Below are 23652 nucleotides of genomic sequence, written 5' to 3'. Positions count from 1 at the left end.
TATAATATGTCAAGAATTTTTATTGTTAAAGAAAAAAATGTATCTTTAAATCATATTACAGTACTCAGTTATTCATGCGAGGTATTTTGTAGAAACACACACAGTTTATCACTGACCACAGATTTATGAGCTGCTCGGTTCCTCGTGTAGAAGCTGCTTAGAATCTGAGAAGGGAAACTTATGCTTTATAAAAGTAGGGCTGCTGTTGTATATTTCTATTTGCAGAGATTTTGCTTGTTTTGTTTATTCAAAATAAGTGGGAATCAGAGTCATTTACTCTGAAACTCGTCTTCCTTGTGGTGTGCAGTGTGAAAGTGGGAGGCAGGACCTGGAAAGGCGAGGCTTCTGATCTATGTGCCTCCTGTTAAGATCTGATGCATTTAAGAAAGTTGGGACAAAAGGAATTTTATTATGAAAGCCTGCATACTTCTGAAGCATGAAAAGGACCATGTTCCCTCCCAAATCAGCAGTTTGCTCATATTCAGCAATTTAATAATGATTAACAGTTTGCTGCCCAACATTACCATTGGAATATGGCAGTACATGATGTATACATTAGAAGTTATCACATGGATGTCACTGATGGACATCATGACACTGTTGTTTCCGAGAAGTGTTCATGTTATGTGAGATGCCATGTTCTTCACCTTGTCTGGCTTGATGGATAGCTGGCTGATTTTGTGACTCCCATAGTTGCCTGAAGTGTCTGTCAAGTTAAGGGTTGCTCGTGTAATTTTGTCTCTTAGCTTTGGTTATTGTTTCCTTCATTTATCTGTCCACCAACGTACTCTCGGTAGATTATCCCATTTCCCCGAGGCCACAGTAGACCATGGCCTGTCTGTCTGTCTTACAAGTCCCTGGTCCTACGGGACTTGATGTTAGGGATAGAAACCAGTGCCTGTAGTGTGCCAGAGAAGCTTCCTGTCACTGATTTACATGTCTAATGTGAAAATGGTCCTTTCTAGACATGTTGCAAAATGTGACCACAGTACATGAAGATGGGAAGGCTTGATTGAATGCAGGAGCGTAAAGGAAGGGGTCATAGGAAAGATGGGCAAGGACAGGGTCTCAGGGATCAAGGTCTCAGGGATCAAGAATTTGCATTTTTTCCCTCCCTCTTGAGTAATGGGAACTTTTGGAGGTTTGAACAGAGAGACACGATCAAGACTGTGCTCAGGAAGATGACCTGCAGTGGAGAATAGCTGAGGGGATAGATACACTGCTTAACAAGGCTGCTCAATATACAGTGCAAACCATGTCTAAAAGTCTGTGCCACATAATGCCACGGGGGTTGCACAGGACCTGAGTAATTTCAAACATTATTGTTGTATACAATAATTTATTTTTCAACTTCATTTTCAAACATGCAGGGAGGCTGAAAGAATCTTCCCTCCAGCATTTTGCTTTAATGATAACCAGCTTCATGGCGTGTTTGGTTATCAATTTTTCAATTGTTTTAGGTGTAAATTTACTTAGTTCCTTTTAATGAATTCCTGCTTCGTGAAGGGTGTGCGTAAATCCTGACATCAAGAACTTGACCAAATTTTCTTCATCTTTGTGCATGAGAGTTTATGAGGAGCAATGATTCGTTTTGCCCCCTTTCAGTCCACATGAGCATTGGGTGGGTATGAGAAAGCATCTCATATCATGGTAGATATGAAGCAGAGAAGGAGGAAGTCCTGCCCCTAGCTACTAGCTCACAGTACCTGAGTGAATGACTTCTGCCATGGTGAGCAGAGACCAGCCTATCAGATTGAGTGTGTGTGTGTGGGAGGGGGGGATGGGAGAGGAGGGAAAGAGGGAGAGAGGGATGGGGGGAGGGAACAAGGGAGAGGGAGGAGAGAGAGAGAGAGAGAGAGAGAGAGAGAGAGAGAGAGAATATGAATTTTCTCAGGAAACCTTTCCGGAATGCAGCCCCTGTATTGCATTTTGGCTGCGTTGGCAATTAGAATAAGCTTTTAGAAGAGAAGAAGAAAAGCATGCGTGAGTCAGACCGCTCAGCAGTTTTCATGAGCTAGGAGAGCAGTGATGTGGAGTGTGCCTCTCAGATGGTCAGACGGGATGGACAAAAACCCAGGACACTGTGCTCAACTTGGTGAGACTTATTCTCTGGAGTCTTTTCTTGAACATAAGTAGAAAAGGGATTCTGGTGATTTCTGAGCTGAAGTGGGTTTGAGAGGGCTACCAGACGACTGTGTCTGAGTCTTAGAGACTTCCTGGGCATGGGTTCAACTGTCCTTGGTAGAACCATAGTTCTTAGATGAGAACGGTGCAGGGTAACTCCATGTTGTAGGAGTGGGTATTGTCAAAGTCCAGGATCCATTTACAGGATGGCCTTTCACATCCCGAGGGAACTGGAAGGGACTCTGGAATCGGTTACTTGTCATTCTGACTTGGTGAACTTTCACCTAGCACATCTCTGTTGTTTGGTCATCAGTGCGCATGTGGCCAAGCCATGTGTGAAAACAGGAGGCACAGGAGACTCAAGAATAGCTCTGTAGGGGCAAGGTTGTTATCAATGAGATGGACTTGGGGAGAAGACTTTCTGCTTGTTGCCCTCTGTCTTGCTGACAGATGACCAGACGACACTCAGTGGACAAGGCTATGTGTTGGTCCTGACACACAGGCTTACTTAGGGTATCTGGGTGGGCTACTTACTGGAAAGAACATGATACTAGGAAATTATCGAAAGTACTGGCCTTTCTACAGAGGTCTAGTTCATACTTGGATTATCCATCTTCAGAGGCCTGACCTTCTCATGGGTAGGGAGACATGGCTGTGGAACTCACCGCTTCCCTCCTGTCGTCGAGTACTGGCATGGAGATGTTCGTCTGCTTGAGAAGGAGATTAAAATGACAGGAGATACAGGCTTCTTCTGTCTTTGCTCTGGGCTATGCATTGTGATTTATAATGTGTTTATTTATAACCTCAGTTTATGGAGAACTTCAGTATAGAATCCCAGGGAGGGAAAACATAGCATGAATTTCAGAGTACGTATTTTAAAAATATTATTTTGAAAAAATTCGATTTAATGATGTTTGCGATAAGCACAACTACCGATGTGCTTAATAACCAAAGTAAGGAAGAAATTGCAGACATAATGTGTGTGTGGTCCTGGAACACTGACTTAGTGGTTAAAATGCTACCTTTGGAAGAGGGAGGGCTGCTGGGCGATGGTGGCACACGCCTTTAATCCCAGCACCTGAGAGGCAGAGGCAGGCAGATCTCTGTGAGTTCGAGGCCAGCCTGGTCTACAAGAGCTAGTTCCAGGATAGGCTCTAAAGCTACAGAGAAACCCTGTCTCAACAAACAAACAAACAAACAAAAAACCAAAAACAAACAAACAAAAAATCTAAATTCATTCCACACATCCTGAAATTTTCTGGAGGACCAAGAAGGCTTGAGTCTGATGAAGCAAGACTTGGCTGATACACTCCTCCTACACAAAGGGGTAGAGAGAGCAGTCCTTACTGGAGAAAACCACGGGGCTGACAATACTACCCAACATTTAAAACGGGGGGGGGGGGGATGGAGGGCCAGAGTTTGGTTCACCCCGAATATAATCTATATAAATGCCTGTGAGACACGACAGCCTGCCTGGGCTTCCAGTCTGGGGAGGCTGAGACAGGAGATCCCCAGAGTAAGCTGACTAGCAAGACAGACCATTAGCAAGACCCTTGCTTAGAGAATAAGGAGGAAGTGCTGTTGAGGACAATTTATGACATCGAGCTTGGCTTACACATGCAAGCACACATGCTCTTGCACCCCCATGTCTGCTCGCATGCTTGCAAATAATGCACACCGTGCATACATAAACATGGCAAAAGGGAAGGACAATAGAGCTGGTTAGAACTGATGGAACTCTGAGTGCTATTAGGACCCTGGACCTCTAGTGACATCCGCTCTTGTTGATGAAACAGAAAGCTTTGAGGTCAGAGGTCTCAAATTTGCGTTCACATTTTGTCACTCACTGCTGGGGAGATCTTGGCTTACCCACCTTTGCTGTGGTTTTCTCCCACACTGGTGGTTGTATCTGTGGCAGGTAAGTGTATGCTGAAATATTTCATGAGACGTTGACCATTTGACCCTCTACCTTTCGCAGGGACCTCCGGAACAACCTGATTAGCAGGATAGCCCCTGGTGCCTTTTGGGGACTGTCATCGCTGAAGAGATTGTGAGTTTTGAATTGCTTGCTTGGAAGTCTGAACCATCCCTTTTATTGCTAGCAGTGAACTCCAGCTTGACAAAAGAGGCTCATCTGGCCAGGTCCCCGGCAGAACAGAGAGGATTTAAGTGTTCCATCAGTATGCTTTGGGTGCTTCTCTTACACTAACAAACGCATTATCATGTCAGCACTGTAGCCGTAACTACTGTGGAGGCAATCCTCGGGCTATGACTGCAGGATTCAAACTGTATATCTTTTGAATCCCAGAAATCCAGGCTTTCCATTAATGGGGTAATGGCTTGCCATTTCCTTGTGTGTTTTTACTTTGGAGCATAAAGAGTCTGTTTTATTGCTCTGAAAGCTCACCTCCTGCTAGTTTCTCACATTGGAAGGTGCCTGCACTAAAGATACGTAGACCATCCTCCACTCTGTTCCCTGTAAAGACAGCTACTGTGCACTGGCTACCTACGCACGCCCACTTCTCTGGAACAGCTCACAGCCTCTCGATGTGAGTGAGAAGGTGGACCGGAGGACTGACCTCCAAAGTGCCATGTCTGGACTTTGATGACAAAATACTGACCAAAGAGAGAGAATTAGGTTTGTTAACGTGCATGTGCTATACAGTGTGGGCAAAGAGTCAGGAATGATTGGCTGCCAGACAGCGACTTGTTATTACTCTGCTTCACCGAGACTCTTCAAGAAGGAATGATACTATTTTTGGAGAAGAAGCAGGATGAAGGAAAGGGACTCTTGAGTCTGTGCGTAGTTAGATAAATGAAGAATTAATGATAAGCCCCGATAAGCCCTGCCCCGTCAGGAACTGGATCTGGGCCAAGCTTGTTTTAATCATTCTTCCCAGTAACTGCTGCTTACAGTTCATGTTTTCCCTCCGACTTCTTCCTTCTATTGCCGTCACATATTCTCTGTCTTTCCGTGTGGTCCACACCACTGTCTTCACAGCCGTTTGGGTAGCAGAAAGGTCAATGCTTATAACACCTCCATGCCAAGATACAGACCAGAGGAAGTAGGCTGTCAGTAAAAGACAGTTCGGTGACAACGTTTTCAGCAAACCTCTGGCTCCTGCTTTAGTTCCTTATCCTAAATAATGTCTCAAGTACCTCCATCTAAAAGTTTAACAATCTTGTTCAGTAGCGTTTAAGTTAATTGCTGGTAATTGTGCAGGGTTCTGCCTTAGCCTGCTTGCATTGCTTTGCACAGTAAGTGCTCTTCTGGTGTTCCTGTCTTGGAAGGTAATTGCCATTTACAGTCTCCTTCCTGCCAGCAAATACATTCTTAATTCCAAGCAGCTGACTTGTAATTGCGCTTACGGCGTGCAGCTTGCAGCTGAAGGAGTCCTACGTGGGACTTAGTGGGATGGAAAGATAGCCCTGTAGTTAGTAGTTAACGGCTGCTAGTTTTTTGTTTTTTGTTTTTTATAGACCCAGACTCTCTTTCTTGCAAAGCTTCAGGTCATTCATTTCAGTGGCCACACAAAGTGTTTGTCAGTGTCCATGCTTTGGTCTGTAGTTATAGATAATTGGAGTCAGGAAGATTTAGTAGCTTTAGAAAGATAAACTACCAGGAGTAGTTGAAACTCGAACCCATTCACACTTTCTTCTTTGCTTTCTCAACGAATTTAAGTTGATCCTCAATCGAAATGAAAACTCATTATCAATACCTAAATTCCATTTAAGTAGGGGAAGCTATAATGAAATTGTTTCCCAAAGAGTCAATGGTAATTACATCACTTAAAGCTCAGAAGAAGTGGAGCTAGCATAATGAATAGGACCGAAACACGCTTGTTCAAGCAACAGCCCACAAGATGATACCTCATTTTCTTAAACTGCAAAACCTAGAAATAAAAGGAAAATCCACTTTAAAAAATCCCACATGATTAAATGCTTGGCTTTAAGATTGTAAGGAGCTTGAGCTACCCAAGCCGAGAGCAAGCTTTGTTTGGCTTAAGGTTACTTTAGCCATAAAAGAGGGAAACCAGAACTAAAACATCCTGTTCTGCTGTATAACTTAGGGTGGCCTTGGAATGCATAGGGGCAAACTCACGGAGGAGGGACCCAGGTTTCATGCTCTGTGCTTTGAATTTACCGTCAAATGCATGTGTTTTGTGTTGTGAATTTAGCAGCATTTGTTTGGAAATGAGCACTCTAACCCCCCCCCCCCTTTTATAGTGTAACTCAAAGTGTAGCAAAGGATGTTGTTTGTATTGGAAAATCATGTGGACTTTAGAAGAAATAGAAGAGTATTTTTGAGATTTTGGTTTACAGAAGTTTCTAATTTCTCCATAATATTCTAAGTGAATTCAGTTACTCAAAGTGTAACAACCGATAAAAGGAATGATTCATCACAGGTTTGGTTTTTTTTTTTTCCCAGCGTTAGAAACAAAGATTGAAAGGTGTGCCAGTCATGCCGGGGAAAAGTTTGACATTGCCTTTCTACACAGTTTTCACTAGCACCCTGGTTAAATGGAAACTCCAGCGTGTTCCTTGTTCCAGGTGTGAATTTCAGTAAGAGAGCACAGAAGCAATACAAGTATTAGCTAGAGTTTCACAGGGCCAGTGAGAGGGCTCCACAGGCAAAGCCCTTGTCGGGCAAGCCTTGTGGGAGTTCCATCCACGGACACAGCCTGGAAGGAGAGAACCGCCTCCCGAAAGTTGTCCGTCAACCTCCATGTGATGCTGTGTCACTTGGGTGCTTTGTGCTTATGCTTGCTCCCCCACATCGTCATAAATAATAGTTAATAAGTATGCATAAATAAAAAGGAGGACACTTTATAGATTTATCAGAGGAAATATTTCGAGGGTGGCAGGTGCTAGGAGTCGTTAGGCATTAGGGTGGGCTGGCAGAATGGCTAGGCTGTTACCCTAGGAATTTTAAAAACATCCAGATGTTGTTAAAATCATCTGGCTTGAGAGTGAATGACAGATTTGTGAGGTCAAAACTAAGTTAGTGTTTCTCCTCATCATTTCTACTTAGAGTGTCTGAGTATCTAAAGGATGGGGTTATAAAAGTCATGTTTGTTAATGCGATTTGATGATTGGGCTACGTCCTGAGTCCTCTCCCTTGACTGACTCTGCAGGGCATCTCAGGAGTTCTAGCACATAGTAAGATAGAGTGGGTCTTGTTTTACTACTCCAGTGTTGTCTTGAATAATTTCATAAAGTAAGTGGTTGAAATATAATTAAATAGCATCCTGTGTGTGTGTGTGCCAGAAGGAAGGTAAACCAAGAACCATTTTCTGGAGTGCTGTTTGTATCTCACTTGAGGGGGGATGTGGAAGAGAAGAGAATTAACATTCATGACCCGAATCGGAATCTATCAGAGCTATATTAATTAAGAAAACTAAAGAAAGTCATCCCTTCCCCCTTCCCTTAGGGACCTGACAAACAACCGGATAGGTTGTCTGAACGCAGACATTTTCCGAGGACTCACCAGTCTGGTTCGGCTGTAAGTACCTTTTCTACTCTGTGAAAATTTAAGATATTTGAACCAGTAGGTACCGAGGAATTTCTGAACATCAGTGGCATGTTAATTAAGTAGCAACTTTAGGCCTTGTAGAAGCCACAGAGACAGGAGGCTTACTACTGGGTCATGGGATGTTGTATCCTCAGAAGATGGGTTGAGAATCCCTTAGCAGACACGCTTAGAACCAGAGTGTTTCCTACTTGAGGAGATCTTCTGTGCACAAGGACATATTTTGCAGGTGAGGTGCAAATGGAAATGCAGAATTTTTTCTCTTTCATAATCACCCCCTAATCAGAGCCTGGAGATAATCTTACACAATATTTTAAATGCTCAGTTGCATGAAACACAAGTTTCATGATATAAAATTTTCCATGCTGTTGTCATGGAGCTCAAATATTTTGGGGCATGTTGGATTTCAGATTTTCAGATTAAGGATTTATAATATATCTTCTCACCACACCAGTCCTGCCATCTCGCTGGAGACCATTGTGTACTGATTCTGAATGTTAGTGCTTGTGTGATAGCAGGACTCCATCCCAACCCAGGGACCCCTTGTGTGGGTGTCAGTGACTCCCCCCACCATCGTTTTCTGCCCTCTCTCCACAGGTGGCACTCCCTCCCACACTGTAGGATTCAGTCCATACCTCAGAGGAGAGCTTGGCGTATTCACAACCCCCGCACTTCTGTCCTGTGCCCTTTCTGTTCTGCCCCATCTCCCCTTCTCAGATAATCTAAATTTATCTGTCTCTGGTACACAGAACAGATCTCCTGGTTTTTGAATGATGCTGCCAGGTTTTCCAAAGACCACCATGCTTCTTTAATGTTAGAAACCCACGGAGCATGTTCTGTCTATCCTGAAGATTTACCACCAATATTGAGTGCCCATTTTCTTTCTTTTTAACTTGACGGTTACAGCAGTACAAGTTAATATCATATTGTTCTTTTTACCTGTGTGCCATATCCGTAACTTGTCAAATTTTAAATAAGATACTTTCCTATGCATGGAAAAATGCCTTATCTTAAACAAACAAAAACAAACAAATGTTAAAGAAACATGGGGTGCCTATTTTTACCTCTACCTGCCAGAAGCACTACCCCAAGTAAGACATGTGTCATCTTTACTCTAGTTCCTGAGCATGTCATCAGGCAGCCAGCACGCAGCCCATCTCACTATAACACTACTGCTGTTGAGTTTACTCCGTTTGCCCTGTGTAGCATTTGGCTGGCAGCAGGCCAAGAGAGGAGATAGACCTCATCTGAGGTCCTAGTTGCCCTGTGCACCGAGTCCTCCCAGCCCCAGGGCTTATTACTCTGCCCACATCTCTCCAGTCTTGGTGTGTGGTTGGTTGCTGCTGACCACGAAGACCACTCTTTCAATGTTTGTTTCTTTTCTGAATGATCCCAAGTGAACATTGGTGCAGGCATTCTAGTGGGGAATTTATAAGGAATGTTAGGTTTTCCTGATACTGGGTAGAAGAATCTTACTTAGCATTAAGGTATTTTTAAGGCTTTTGCCTAGTACAATGTGTAGTGTACACTGAAGACCATTGCCCTCCTCAGGAGGTATTTACACGTCCCCTCTTCTGTATAAGAATTCAAGCAACTTTCATGAATTCCTTATTACTTTTTGTTCATATCATAGGATATTCGAGACAATATCAAATAGTAAGTGATGTGTTTGCTAATTATTTTAAAAAGTGAACCTATTTCCTCTTTTCCCCTAGAAACCTTTCAGGGAATTTGTTTACTTCACTGTCTCAAGGAACTTTTGATTATCTCGGCTCATTGCGATCTTTGTAAGTAAGAATTCTTTGTTGTATTTAATTTATATTCAGTTGGGGGGGGGCAGACAATGGTTTTGTAGCTTAAGAGGTTTCATGAGAAATGTCTTGCAAATTTTCAAAACTTTTGCTTTTACGGGAGCCAGTATCTGACCTGAAGCTCGTGAGGTGAATCTCAGGGATTTTTCAAACCAAGATGACCATCACCTGAGAATGTGTCCCTCCCAACTGTAGTAAAAATGAATGAACTGGTGGCAGTTGTGTCTCATGACTTAATTTTCAGATCCAGAAGTTTTTGTTGTTGACTAACTAAATGCCTAAAGTATAGCTCATTCATAGCCCATTCATTCCTCCTTAAAGACTCATTCTGGGACAACTTTATACATAAAGGATTTAATTCTGTCCCGTAATTTCTGCTCCACATTAAATGTCCAGCTTGTTACTGATATTCCTAGGAATGTTTATTGAGAAGTCCCTCCACGTAAGATCACATTCACACAGTTCTCTGTAATTATATAGATTATTTTGTCTGTCGCAAATAGAGGCTGCAAAGGAATCATGTTGGAAAATTAACTCTGTTTCCAGATAATCATTATTCTATTTCAACCTATAAATTATACTGATTTTTGTTAGAATCACAGTCAAACTGTTTATCACATTGTCATTATGTATAATTTATTGGGTTGAGTCATTTTCCAGGGAACTGTTTCTTTACCAGATGCCTTTGTTCAGTATATGTTGGCCCCTAGCCCCAGTGTTGGCAATTAGACCTAGGCCTTTGCACATGCAGGCAAGCGCCCTACCACCAAGCCACACCCTTGACATTAAATAAGATGGCAAAGGATAACCTTGCTTTTGAGCCTTAGTTATAAGAATCTGGGAAGTAATTTCATCAAGGAAATGGGAGACATTGGCAGTGTTTTTACATGGCAGAATTTATGATTAGAAATACATCAAGCCATTCTTTTGAAAATATTTTAAAATTCATTATTTTTGTGCTGTACTGTATCCTTCTCCTCTCCTGATGTTTTGGCTAAAATTATGAGATGACCCCATGTGCTAGCAAGTCATGTATTAGAAGAGTGGTCATTTATGCTCTTTGTTGATTTATTTTAAGATTCACATTCCTTAAACTCAAATAGGGTTGAGTTCGTACTGATGCTTTGTTGCTTCTATTAGATATGCCAGGGTGGCAGGGATAGTCTCCACAGTTAGTTCTGTTAGCTAGAGTCATCATCCTGTGCATTATAATGGTAGCCGTTGTTTAATGAAAGGAATGTCACATTAATGGGCTGATAACTTAATCTTTTGGCAAGGCCAAATTAGAGTGTTCTGTTAAATTTATGGTTTCTGCATTCATATTGATTTTAAAGTATTGTTCGTCTTGCCTTCTATGTAGAGTCACCCAGTGCATAGCAGAAGAGTGCCATAAAGTGGTCCCCACCTAAAGCTCACAGTTTACTCAGATGTCCAGGATGTAACCACAGAATGGTCCTTTAGTCCTTTATGTTCCTATTTCATTGCCAGTATTAGCAGTAGAATTGGCAGCATTTAGGCCAAGAACATGGCAGTGATGTGGTAAAATTTGGGAAGGCTTCAAGATCCCAAATTATTATCAAGTGTTTTACAGTAAGAGGAAAGGGCTTGATAGGGTGGGTTAGGACCTGGTCGGAAGAAGGGCCTCAAGGTCGGGAGACACGGTGCATAGAACAGGGATAACCAGGATTCCTGACGAGTATGTCATTCTGTTGACTTATTTCAACGTTGGTCATAAGTAGTCCTAGGATTGTGGGAGGTATTGGAGTGCTGGACAAGAGGGCGTTGGAAACGGACTATAACCAGTTGACAGGCTGCGCCTTGTGCTTTACACAAAAACGGTTAACTGTTACAACACAACGGAACCAGAACAGAGCCCAGCTGCTACATGATGCCGTTCACTGTTGTCTTAATCTGTGCGTTACAGAGAATTTCAGACTGAGTACCTTCTGTGTGACTGTAATATACTATGGATGCATCGCTGGGTAAAGGAGAGGAACATCACTGTGCGGGACACCAGGTGTGTTTATCCTAAGTCACTGCAGGCCCAGCCAGTCACAGGGGTGAAGCAGGAGCTGTTAACATGCGGTAAGAGAGAAACCAAACTGTTTGATTTGCTACCATATTTTTCTTGACAGACTCTGAAGTTCTTCGGACAGAATCTCAGCACAACAATTAATCTCAGTGTAAACCAGTGATTAGTCTAGCCAGATTAGAAAACAGTTCTTCCATTGGCCTCCAGGGAAGCTGTTCTTGGTTCTGAACAGCTTGATTCATGCGAACCCGTTTCAGATAGGCAAATGGAGAACTCGGTGGGAGGAATCCAGGCACAGGATGCTTTCACAGTGTTTGTTGGTCGGAGTGGGGTTCCATCAGAGCCTTTGTGGCTGTGGTTTGTAGTTTGTGTTTTGTTGTGTTGGTGATCCAGCCTTGCACACGGCAGGCCAGTGTCCGAATGTCACACCCTTAGTCACACAATGTGACCTTTGAACTACAGTTCAACAGTATGTGTCTGCATCTTAGGGTGAAATCAATGGAATATATATATATATATAAACATATGCTGAAGTTCATAATAATAAAGAAATAGTTGAATGACTTTGGGCATATCTATTCAGTGTGTGTAACATGCAGTTATTGGAAAAGTCATGATATTTTTGCAAGTGTCCGCAGACATGAGAGAAACAGCACAATTACTGTGTGTGAGATGATAAAATGCACAATAGGAACTGAATGTGACACATGATGGACATGAAATAAATGATCTCGTCTTTTTCCCTTTCTCTTTATTACCAATAGTATTGTCATTTTACAGTCAAGATAGAACAAACTGCGTGTCTGCTTTCAGGCTGTTCACGAATGGCTGGTGTTGAGAGCTTAGTGTTTGACTTCTGTACCTTTTCCTGTATTTTTTTTTTAAAAAAAAGCCATCATATTCCTAAAGCTAACTTTCTGAAAGTTAAAATAGCATACGCTTACTTCTTTGTATAACGCAGAGCCCCGCTGGTGCATTATGGAGCCGTAACTGTCATGTAACTGCTTTATCCCAGCTGCATTTTTAGCTTGTTAATAATTCCCCACTTCATTAATAACACAGTGATTAATTTCTTTGTATATATTTTCGCATATTTTTAATTTTGATTTCCACACATTACCACTGACAGCAGAATTGTGTTAGATTAATGAACTAAGTATTTTAAGGTCTTTAATGAATCAGTAGTATTTGTATACTTTTTTACACACACACACACACACACACACACACACAGACTCACACACACATATAAAATCCCTTTTTCTGATACTGGAAGGAGTTGTAATCTTTTTAAATAGTGATTGAAATAAGGGACTTATTTTTAAAATTTTTCTTTAAATGTTTTAAAATTTTCTACTATATGCATAACTTTATAGGCAGAAGAAAGCATTTTAATCCAAGGAAATATGATCTTCAAAAATGTATCTTAAAATGATAGCCAGAAACATTTATTCTCCCCCAGCTCCGGTCTCTAGACCTCAGCACCTTGTGATTTGGCCTCTTTCTTTGCTTCTGTGTTTGTCGGGTGGTGTTAAGGACATCCCTGGAAAGGAGGGGTTCTGAATACCGGACATGAATGTCAGATGGTTCCATTTTCAGCTTTGTTCCCATTCGTGATCTATTTGTGTTACTTTGTTTCTGTTATAACAAAATTTGCAAAGATGAGTAACATTCTAAATAAGAGAGGTTCATTTACTAGTTCAGTTTTGGATTGAGGGTCAAGATCAGGCTTCTGTAGTGTTTTGGCTTATGATGAAGGCCTCATGATAATGGCATCATGATGGGAGTAGATGACATCTCAAACAGAAGGCCACACTGTTAGGAGTCAGGCTCTGGCTGCTATACTAGCTCATTCTCATCAACTCGATCCAGGAGACCAGTTTCCAAGGGCAGCACCTCTAGTGCCCTCATACCCTCCCAGGAGACTCATCATCTTTCCATTGCTGTACTGGGTACCAGGTTTCCAGGACATGACCCCGGGACCCTGGGAGCACATTGCTATGATTTGATTCAGTAGTCACATTGGTACTAGCATTAGACTGCTGGTCCTGAGGAATGTTTGTGCTTCTGTTTTTGTTAATTTCCACAGAGCATCTCTAGCTTCTAAAGGTAGTACGTGAATTGCTTTAGCTTCCGTTCACTCTGTTCTTTGTTTCTCTCTCTCTAGATTCTCCCCTTGAACTGCCATCTTTCTACATGACGCCATCTCATCGCCAGGTTGTGTTTGAAGGAGATAGCCTGCCTTTCCAGTGCATGGCATCTTACATAGACCAGGACATGCAAGTGCTATGGTATCAGGATGGGCGCATCGTCGAGACTGATGAGTCTCAAGGGATCTTTGTGGAGAAAAACATGATTCACAACTGCTCCTTGATTGCGAGGTATAGTGTCCCTGGGTTTGTTACCCTTTGGGAGTTGCAGTGCTTAACTGGAAATTAATTAACCATCTCCTCATCCGGTTTTGGAAGAAAAAGCTGAATATAAAAGAGAAGCACCACTTAAAGTCGAAGTCTTTTTCTTTAAAGTTTTAAGAGGAAAATGTAAACTTTTAGTGCCAAACTTAATTGCTAACCATTTCTGCTGCTAAACTTTTATTTCTCTTTGAGGAATCACCACACTTCCACTACTTCATCCTCTGATTAATGCTATGTTTTAAGATACTTTATCTTCCCACCTACTTACTGTTAGTGTAAGTATAATTCTGAGCTGTCAGCCCCATGGCTTGTTAGTCTGAATGAACTCAATAAAGTATAAAAACAGCTTAAAATTGTGTGTACTATCACTCGGGAGTCCTGGGAGTGAGAGATCCTCTTTGTTCTCTCTCCTTGGCTTGCTCACTGCCTACTTGCCTGCCTAGAGTTTGCCTGGAATTTTTGCTAGAGTAAGCTGCAGTTTCCACACAGCCAAGGCAAGGATGCTGGGAGAAACTTGCTGAGAAAGACGGTTCTTTGAACCTAAAATCAACTCAGGGAATTTTAGGAATGCATTTTTTTTTTTTATTTTACAGTTTCTTTTTTGAAAACCTGTACCTCTTTCCTGGAAGCATATTTTCATTTTATGTCTTCTAATGTTTAGAATAGATGCTTCTACACTCTTGGTCTCCAACTCCAGTATATGAGTCATCTTGCATGGGGAGGGGTTATCACTCCTGACTACTTTTTTTTTTTTTTGAATATGTTGTAAGGATGAGGGCCTGCTTGTTCATTCCGGCTGCCCAGGTAGCTTACACGTGAAATAAAAACACAGAAATTGTATTAATTAAATCACTGCCTGGCCCATTATCTCTAGCCTCTTATTGGCTAACTCTCACATCTCAGTTTTACCCATTTCTATTAATCGGTGTATTGCCACATGACTGTGGCTTACCGGCAAGATTCTAATCAGCGTCTGTCTGAGGTGGAGGATCCATGACTTCTCTGTGACTCTGATTTCTTTCAACCAGAATTCAGTTCTGTCTTCTCCACCTACCTAAGTTCCGCCCTATCAACTAGGCCAAGTCAGTTTTTTTTTATTCATTAACCAACCAATGAAAGCAACACACAAACAGAAGGGACTCCTACACCATGAATATAGTTTTAAAAAGTATTTGTACAGTAATCATGTTGAGTTAAACCCCTGACTTTATTATAAATGTGTGATGAAGAAAATATTGATAAAGTATTCAAATTGCGGCTTACTCTGGCCCACTGAGAATTGACATTTTTCAGCAGTCACATTTCAAATGATTATTTAAGCATTTATGGAATATCATGTTTGTATTGCTTCTTAGCTCACAGAATCTAAAATATTTACACTCTCATCATGGAACATATTCCATGACTCCATTCTTCTGGTTCTGTTTTATTCCTCTTAGGAGAATGAAATTTTATTTGGCTGGACAGTCAGCTTGGCTAACCTTCCACTTCTGGCTCTGTGTCTCTTGAGGTGGTGACTGAAATACATGCGTGTTTAGTGCAGGTGTCACTGGGGTTTAAGCGCATGGCTGCACACATGCTAGGGAAATACTCTTCACGGAGCTCCATCCATAGCCCTTGAATATATTCCCTGTGTAAGACATCTCAACTTTTACTTTTACTCTGGTATTCTATTTTTTCAGGCTCCAAAAGTTGTGTATTTCTGGTGTTAGAGGAGCCTTGGGCCAAAGCCATTATTTCCCATTGCCAATCCCTTCTTCCTCCATCAAATCGTCTTTAGTTTCTGTCTGCTTTGCTCAACGTTTTGTGCATCCTAGTACAGAATCCACATACTTACACTTCATTAATGTGTTCAGAGCTGCGGCTGCCGACTGCAGGAAGAAGCTTAATATGGGCTCGGCCTTAGCTTCTGAACTCCGTATTAGGGGTGCTGTTAATTTTAAGAAATGATGTATTCATTGTTATACTGTCTTTACTGTGGTGATAATTACACAGGCATATACATATGTCAAAACTCATCTAATTGTACACTGTTAGGGAGTTTATTGTATAAATAAGCAATAATTGACACAACACAACAACAAAACTTTAAACATAATAGATTCTTCTATATACAAAGAGCTTTGGTTAATTTAAAAGTCTAAGTTGTATGGCTAAAGTGGATTTACTTTATAAATCTGTTTCCAACATCATGCTTAAAGAATATATAAATCTCTTTTACAGCAGCACAAAACATTAATTCTAAGAGAAACTACTTGGCCTACCATTTTTCTTGGTAGAAACACTTGACTGACATGACAGTGTTTCATATAAAGATGGAGCACCCTTTACCCCAGAATGTGTAGAGAAAGGCAACATGTGGTTGTTGAAGAGGGTGAGGCTGAAGCTTATTGATTCCTTAGAGGTCTCTTGATGTCACCCATCCTTCATCTGTAAGACTTGATTGTTGTAGTTTTCTTATAAGAGGAAACTCAAGCTGAGCCTTTCTTCCTGAATCTCCTGTTTCCAGACATGCTATCTGGAAGATTCCTGGGACTTTTAATCCAGTGGATGCTTTTAGACATTGAAAGCATTGTTAAAAATTATCCACAAAAACTTTTGCGTAGTATATAGTTTCATGATTCCCAGAAAGGTACCACCTACACCAGGACGCACATTAGTCCTCTGAGGCAGTGGCATTTGTTGGACACCACAGGGTGCCAGCTGCTAGTACAGCACTGTGTCTTCATCCAAATGGGACATGTCCCTTTTGATGGTACCATGTTTTGAGATGTGGGCCTTTAGGCAGTTGTGATCCAGTGAGTACTGTGTCAAAATCACAGAAGAAAAGAGTGTCTTTTGCCTAATTGGACTCCGAGATGTGGTAATAGGGGGTGGCGGGGCTGCGTCCCTGGCACCCCGGCCGCCTGCTCGGCTAGCTTATGCCCCGAAATAATTACACGGACACTGTATTCATTTAATCACTGCTTGGCCCTTCTGCCCTAACCCTTACTGGCTAATTCTGATATCCCGATCAACCCATCTCTAATAATCGGTGAGCACCGGTCTTACCGGGAAGATTCTAGCCTAGTCCATCCTGGGTCGAGCTTCATGGCGTGTGTCTGCCTGGGAGCTGGGAGTATGGCGTCTCCCTGAGGTGTCTGCTCCTGAGAGCAGAGAGCAGAGCGGTGGAGTCTCTGACCTCACTTCCTCTTCCACCCAGCATTTTGTTCTGTTTACTCCACCCACAGGGCCAAGCAGTTTCTTTATTGGCCAATGACCTTCCTCCATCATTTCCCCTTTTTCGGTTTAAACAAAAAAAAAAGGCTTTAACTTTAACATAGCAAAATTACATATAACAAAACAGTTATCAAGTATAAGTTACAATAATCTTTATCATAACTAAGGAAAACTATAACTAACTATTTTTTTTTTTTTTTTTTTTTTTTGGTTTTTCGAGACAGGGTTTCTCTGTGGCTTTGGAGCCTGTCCTGGAACTAGCTCTGTAGACCAGGCTGGTCTCGAACTCACAGAGATCCGCCTGCCTCTGCCTCCCGAGTGCTGGGATTAAAGGCGTGCGCCACCACCGCCCGGCTTAACTAACTATTCTTAACTCCATCAAAAGACTCCAGAAAGATACAATACTACCTAAGCAAACAAGAAAAAAGCAACTTTTAAAACTCTAGAAATGACAGAGACATCTTGCTGCCTGGACAGTCACCCAAAGTTCCTCTGTACCGTTGGGGCATCCATCTTCAGCCTTCAGGCCCATGCTATCCAGCAGACATTTCCATAAAGCAGGAAAATTCAAAGGCAGTTCAGTCACTATCTGTTGTGTCCTGCAGAATGCCTCGCAGACTCTTTCATGAATCAGGAACCCTGAAAGATCATCTCACCTTAGGCAAGTTCAGTAGTCCTCTCTCTGCGGGTTCTCTGTGTCCAGTTTATCCAATAGTCCAGGCAAGAGCAGTTTCTTGCCCAGATGGCTATCAAACTCCATAACGAGCCTCTTCGATGCCCATCTTCCTCTTGAAGTAGATTGGTGCTGCCAGGAGCAGAGTGTCTCATTGTCATGAAAAGTCCTAAGTTATTAAAACATTTAAAATGCCATATTCTATAATCTTTGAAAAATATGAAGAATGCCTATCTAAAATATATCTACGCACATCTAGAAAATATTAACTAACATGATTACAAACTTGACTATTATTTATGATTATCCATCAACAACCTATGTTTCCTAATTATACATTACATTTTAATAATGAACTACACAATCACAACACCTTAATCAATATCAGAAATACATATACATATAGCAAAATTGACCTTAAATCTCTATCAATAAAGCAAAATCTATACTAATGCAAATTATTCATACCTATATCATATCCCCCTTTAAATGTAAAAGAACATTTATAAACATTTTTTGGGAACATGGGCGCAGTTATTTCTCTCCAAACTGCTTCCTGCTGAATGGGGGCGCTGTTAATCAGATCATTTAGGGGGTAACCTGTGTGCTAGTTTCATCTCAGTTGGCAGTTGAGCGAAGCAATTTTCTGAAGGCATTCACACCAACCCTTCAGGAGGGCGTGGTCCATCATACCAAATCGGAATAGAAGAAATGAACAGCGTCTCATCCTCTGTGAAAACAAAATAAGAAACTCCTTTCCAAAGTACCATATCCTTAGATCCGAATTCAAAATATCTATGTTGGATTAGTTCAGAAGCATTTATAAACAAATATCTTTTAGTAGCTTTGGCTCTTTCCTCAGCATTCAAACAATTTAAAGAGAGCACAATAGCATACAGTATCAAAATTCTCTGTGTATTTTCCATCTTTGTGCAGCTTTGTTTTAACCTCTATTTTGTTTATTTTTTCTTTTAACTCTTTGCTTTTTGAGACAGGTTCTCTGTATCTTTGACCTGAAGTAACTCTGTAGACCAGGCTGTCTTTGAACTCTCAGAGATCCGCCTGTCTCTGCCTCGCAGGCACTCAGGATTAAAGGTGTACACTACTACACCTTGAACTCACAGAGATCTATTTGTCTCTGCCTTCTAGGCACTGGGATTAAAGGCGTGTGCTACCACACATAACAACTCTCTTCCTTTTTTTTTTTGTTTTTTACTTTAAGAACTTCAACTTTTAGTCTGCATATATTTTTAACATACTTTAAACCATTCAGAAATTTTCTCCATCTTTGAATCTCTCTTTACTGTATATCTCTCTTTTTCTGACCACATGAATCTTTAATTTACCAAACAATCTCAGTAGGATTAAAGGCATGGCTTTGCCGGCTGGATCCAGCCCATTCCTTAGCTTTCCAGCCTCATGGCTGAGGTACTGACTGTAGCCAGCAAGCGAGCTTCAGCAGCCTGTGCTTGCAAACCGCACAAACCGCCTGCATAAAAGAGTCAGAGTTTGTCCTGGCAGGACAGCCCAGAAAGCCGGCATTTTTAAACGGCTCAGCTTTTTTCCTGCTACGGCTGAAAACCAAAAAGCATGCATTCAGCTTTTCATCAACACCGTTTAAGTGTTTCGTGGCAGGACCTCTTAATGAGCTGCAGGCTTTGCAGCTAAAGCTGAGTCAGGAAGCCTCTCTTAGATGAGGCGCTTGCTTGTCTCTAGCAAGCAGAGTAGAACCGAGAAATTGCTGCTACCAAGAAACCAGGCACAATGCTTTCATTTTGTTCTAGAATTACTTCCCAAGCTGTCTCAGGCTTTTTGTGGAAGCAGTTGCCCCACGTTGGGCGCCATATGTGGTAATAGGGGGTGGCGGGGCTGCGTCCCTGGCACCCCGGCCGCCTGCTCGGCTAGCTTATGCCCCGAAATAATTACACGGACACTGTATTCATTTAATCACTGCTTGGCCCTTCTGCCTTAACCCTTACTGGCTAATTCTGATATCCCGATCAACCCATCTCTAATAATCGGTGAGCACCGGTCTTACCGGGAAGATTCTAGCCTAGTCTATCCTGGGTCGAGCTTCATGGCGTGTGTCTGCCTGGGAGCTGGGAGTATGGCGTCTCCCTGAGGTGTCTGCTCCTGAGAGCAGAGAGCAGAGCGGTGGAGTCTCTGACCTCACTTCCTCTTCCACCCAGCATTTTGTTCTGTTTACTCCACCCACAGGGCCAAGCAGTTTCTTTATTGGCCAATGACCTTCCTCCATCACCGAGATATAATTATTATCAGAGTGGCTGGCAGGTAGTCACATCCCCTGTGGAATCTTAGTGTTTATTAAAAGATAAGTTAAAAATTTAATTTTTTGTTTAAGTTTTAATTTTATTTTTTAAACTGTGTTTCAAGTGGCCAAACTATTAATTTATTAGCATGTAGATACATAGGATATTTTTGTTGTTTTTATGAGCTTAGGCTGTCCTTGTGATGCTCCTGTCTCAGCTCCTCTGTGTTGGAATTGCAGGGGTTTGCCACTGTGGTTGACTATGCTCAGTTTTGACATTTGTCTTACCGGTTGGAACTACCACACATTTTTCTTCTGAGGGTTAGGTAAATAGTAAAGGAATGTCATACTGAAGGCATTTGAGCTGATCTTGCAACCTGGATTATGTAGAGTTTTTATCATCACAGTTTCTGTGTATTTCATCCTATTTCAGTATAGCTGCACAACATAGAATCTTTGGATTAATGATTATTTAATAAAGCATTTTCCTTTTTATGTCACTCATCATTAAAATATTTATTACAGCTGTTGACTTGTTTCTTAACTTAGGGAAGCTATTATTCATTTTCTTTGATGATTCAGAATGTAACAGTGCCTCAGAGTCCTTATTGGAATGCTAGCTAGCCCTTGATGATTTAGGAGACCAGGCAAATGTGTATTCACTTCCAGACATACATAATTTGATAAGTTAATTAAGATGATACATGCTTTATGTCTAATTATTTCTTTTCATTTGTGTCTACATAACAGCAAAGTATGGTGGATCATATAGAAGAAAGGAGGTTAATTGAAGGCTTTGACACTTGGTCTTTAATTAATAGGTTTATATTAGAGAATTATGATTTCATATTGAGATGGAAATTTACCGTATGGAGACATACGGCTCTAAGGAGAAGCATGGCTTCCCATAGATACTTCTTTAGGAATCATTAATTGGCCATTTACTAACCGTTTCTGAGACTTACATTTATTCAGCATATGCACATGTATTCTTATATGAATGTCACACTGTGCATGTAGAAGTCAGAAGACTTTGCAGCAATTCGATTCTCTCTTGCTACATATGGGTTCTGGGACTCAAAACTAAAGTCACCCAGCATGGTGCACACACCTTTACCTACTGAATGACTTGTTTTTTTGCATAGTCTTTTTTGACACAGTATTTTCTGTTAAACATATGATTGATTGATTGATTTATATGTGTGTGAGTGCTTTGCCTCCATGTACATATGTTCGCAATGTGCATGCAGTACCCTTGGAGACCAGAAGAGGTCATTAGACCATCTGACACTGGGAGTTACAGTTGGTTTGTGAGCAAGTGCTCTTAACTATTTGAGTGCCATCTCTCCAGCTGTGTCCCCTTACATATTTATTTTTTAAGAACCACTTCATAGTGGTCCTTTTTTGTTTGGAATTTTGAAAAGGTGTGACTTCCAACAGTGTTTTCACCTCTGGGCTGGCTGGTCTGTGTCCCATCGTGCTTCTGGAATCCCTTTGTGTTATGAACCATTGTGCTCTGTTCCTGCTCCTCTCGTGGCTCTGCTTTATCTGTAGGACACTAATGTTTTTCTCTTTTTAACAATTTTTTTTCCTTTTTTTTCTGCAGCGCCCTAACCATTTCAAATATTCAGGCTGGATCTACTGGAAATTGGGGCTGTCATGTTCAGACCAAACGTGGAAATAACACAAGAACTGTTGATATTGTGGTATTAGAAAGCTCTGCCCAGTACTGTCCACCAGAGAGGGTTGTGAACAACAAAGGTGATTTCAGGTCAGTGGCATGGAAAACACTGGGAAAGGCTGGTTTGCTCCAGAGCTTTGCGTTCTCAAACACATAATTGGTCGCTCATCCTCAGTAGTAAAATTTGATAAATGTGTGTGTGTGTGTGTGTGAGCATTCATTAATGCCACTGAATAAGTCTTTCACGAGCATTGCGCTCTATTAGTACTTGAAAGTGTAAAGTGCTCCATTTGTTAATTTTGTGACGTTCAACGTCTTTTATCAAGTAATCATGTTTTACATTTATGTTGGGTTTTGTCTTTCATTCAATTCTTGAGTGTATTCCATGCTTAATTGATTAATGAATTATGTATCTTCTGATTCTCCTTAAGGTATTGCAGCATTAAACCACCGCTGTGTTAAAGTCGTTTGCTTGTTGCTTGATTTGTTTATGGAGTTTTTGATCATGGTTTCTATGTTGATATGAGTGATCTCTCAGCAGTTCCGCTGCTACACATCAGTTATAATTTGTATTAAGTATGCACAACTTCATTTTCGATTTGAGAAAAAAGAACAGTTCTGATACAAAGCTTTCTCCCAGCTCTGACAGGCGATGCGCCAGGTTGGAGTGACTCCTGGCAGAGTAACTTTTTACTGATAAATTCTATTAAATACTGTGATGGAGGTGTCAGAAATTCACTCCAAGGTCTCGTATGTGAAACCTTAGTATAGGCTCTCTGTGTAGAAATAGTTGGAGCTTAATGATAAGGGATAGGCCGGTTCTGCAGGAATCTGTGGGTAAAGCACACACAGTGACTTCTCCGGGAGACTCAGAAGGCAGCCGGTACCCATGGTGCTGTGTTTCCACCCAGGAACACCCCTCTGAGACTAGCACCAAGCCTGCTATTGAGTGCTGGTCTTTAGTCTCTCTCTGCTTAGCACAGCCCAAACTTCCCGGACTGTAGGAGGGAAGCAGAGCTTCAGTGTAGCCTCAGCCAGTCAGACTGCGTTCAGCAGATCACAGGAGTTTACCCCTCCCGTGGCCAAGCAGCCACAGATAGTGTCAGTTGTGCAAGCAGTGTTTTCTCAGGGTTGTCCTGAGGGACCTGTGATGGCATCTTCTCTCTTCACATTTCCTGGCCCTCCTTGTCCAAAAGACCAAATTCTGTTTTCATTGAGCAAAAATCTTATCATATTTGTTCTATAATTCCAAAGATATAATAACATTGATTAAACAGGAATATAATGTGATACATGGCTGTGATATATATAATTACCTTGAACATTGCTAGTGGCATTTAGATTTCTATTTTAGGAAAATTATTTTACTGTGTTATGCTGTCAAAATACTCTCAGGTGATAGACTGAATAAATGGTTCTGTAGTAACTTTAGTAAGTATTGTGATCTTTACTCTCCCAGGACTTTGTTTCTTTGTGATTTTTCTCTGCGATCATGTTCATGTCTCAGTCTCCCCCCCCCCCCCCCCCCCCCCCGTGCCATTCCCATCCTTGTTAACCTCTGCCATGCTAGGTTTTCTTAGACGGTTTTGTTCCACCTGTGTAGATGGCCCAGGACGCTGGCAGGCATCACAGCGTATCTTCAGTGTAGCCGGAACATTCATGGCAGTGGGATCTACCCGGGAAGCACACAGGATGAACGGAAGGCATGGCGCAGGTGTGACCGAGGGGGCTTTTGGGCAGATGATGATTATTCTCGCTGCCAGTATGCAAACGACGTCACCCGAGTTCTGTATATGTTTAATCAGGTAACTATGGGACATTCTGGTTCACCTGGGTTGCTGATGAAATACAGTATTTTTTTAAATGCCAGATAGTGAGTGTTAGGTGTACATTCTTTTA

General features: G+C 41.6%; 1 protein-coding gene and 1 non-coding gene across 2 annotated transcripts in view; both read left to right on the top strand.

Annotated features, from left to right (window-relative positions):
* Window positions 1–23652, top strand: part of Adgra3 (adhesion G protein-coupled receptor A3) — a 103094-nt gene that overhangs the window by 35302 nt on the left and 44140 nt on the right. Inside the window, exons 3-9 of the mRNA XM_041643773.1 lie at window positions 4103–4174; window positions 7556–7627; window positions 9370–9441; window positions 11390–11550; window positions 13665–13878; window positions 21679–21843; window positions 23357–23558. Of these exons, the coding sequence (XP_041499707.1) occupies window positions 4103–4174; window positions 7556–7627; window positions 9370–9441; window positions 11390–11550; window positions 13665–13878; window positions 21679–21843; window positions 23357–23558 (958 nt within the window). The remainder of the gene's footprint in view (window positions 1–4102; window positions 4175–7555; window positions 7628–9369; window positions 9442–11389; window positions 11551–13664; window positions 13879–21678; window positions 21844–23356; window positions 23559–23652) is intronic.
* Window positions 3382–3510, top strand: LOC121442292. Its single transcript, XR_005973546.1, has one exon.

The sequence above is a fragment of the Microtus oregoni genome, unplaced genomic scaffold (assembly GCF_018167655.1).
Source record: "Microtus oregoni isolate MIOR12 unplaced genomic scaffold, Mior012 000090F_ref0000504, whole genome shotgun sequence".
Classification (NCBI taxonomy): domain Eukaryota; kingdom Metazoa; phylum Chordata; class Mammalia; order Rodentia; family Cricetidae; genus Microtus; species Microtus oregoni.
The sequence above is the reverse complement of the archived record's forward strand: the minus strand, read 5'-3'. Positions and strand labels throughout refer to the sequence as shown.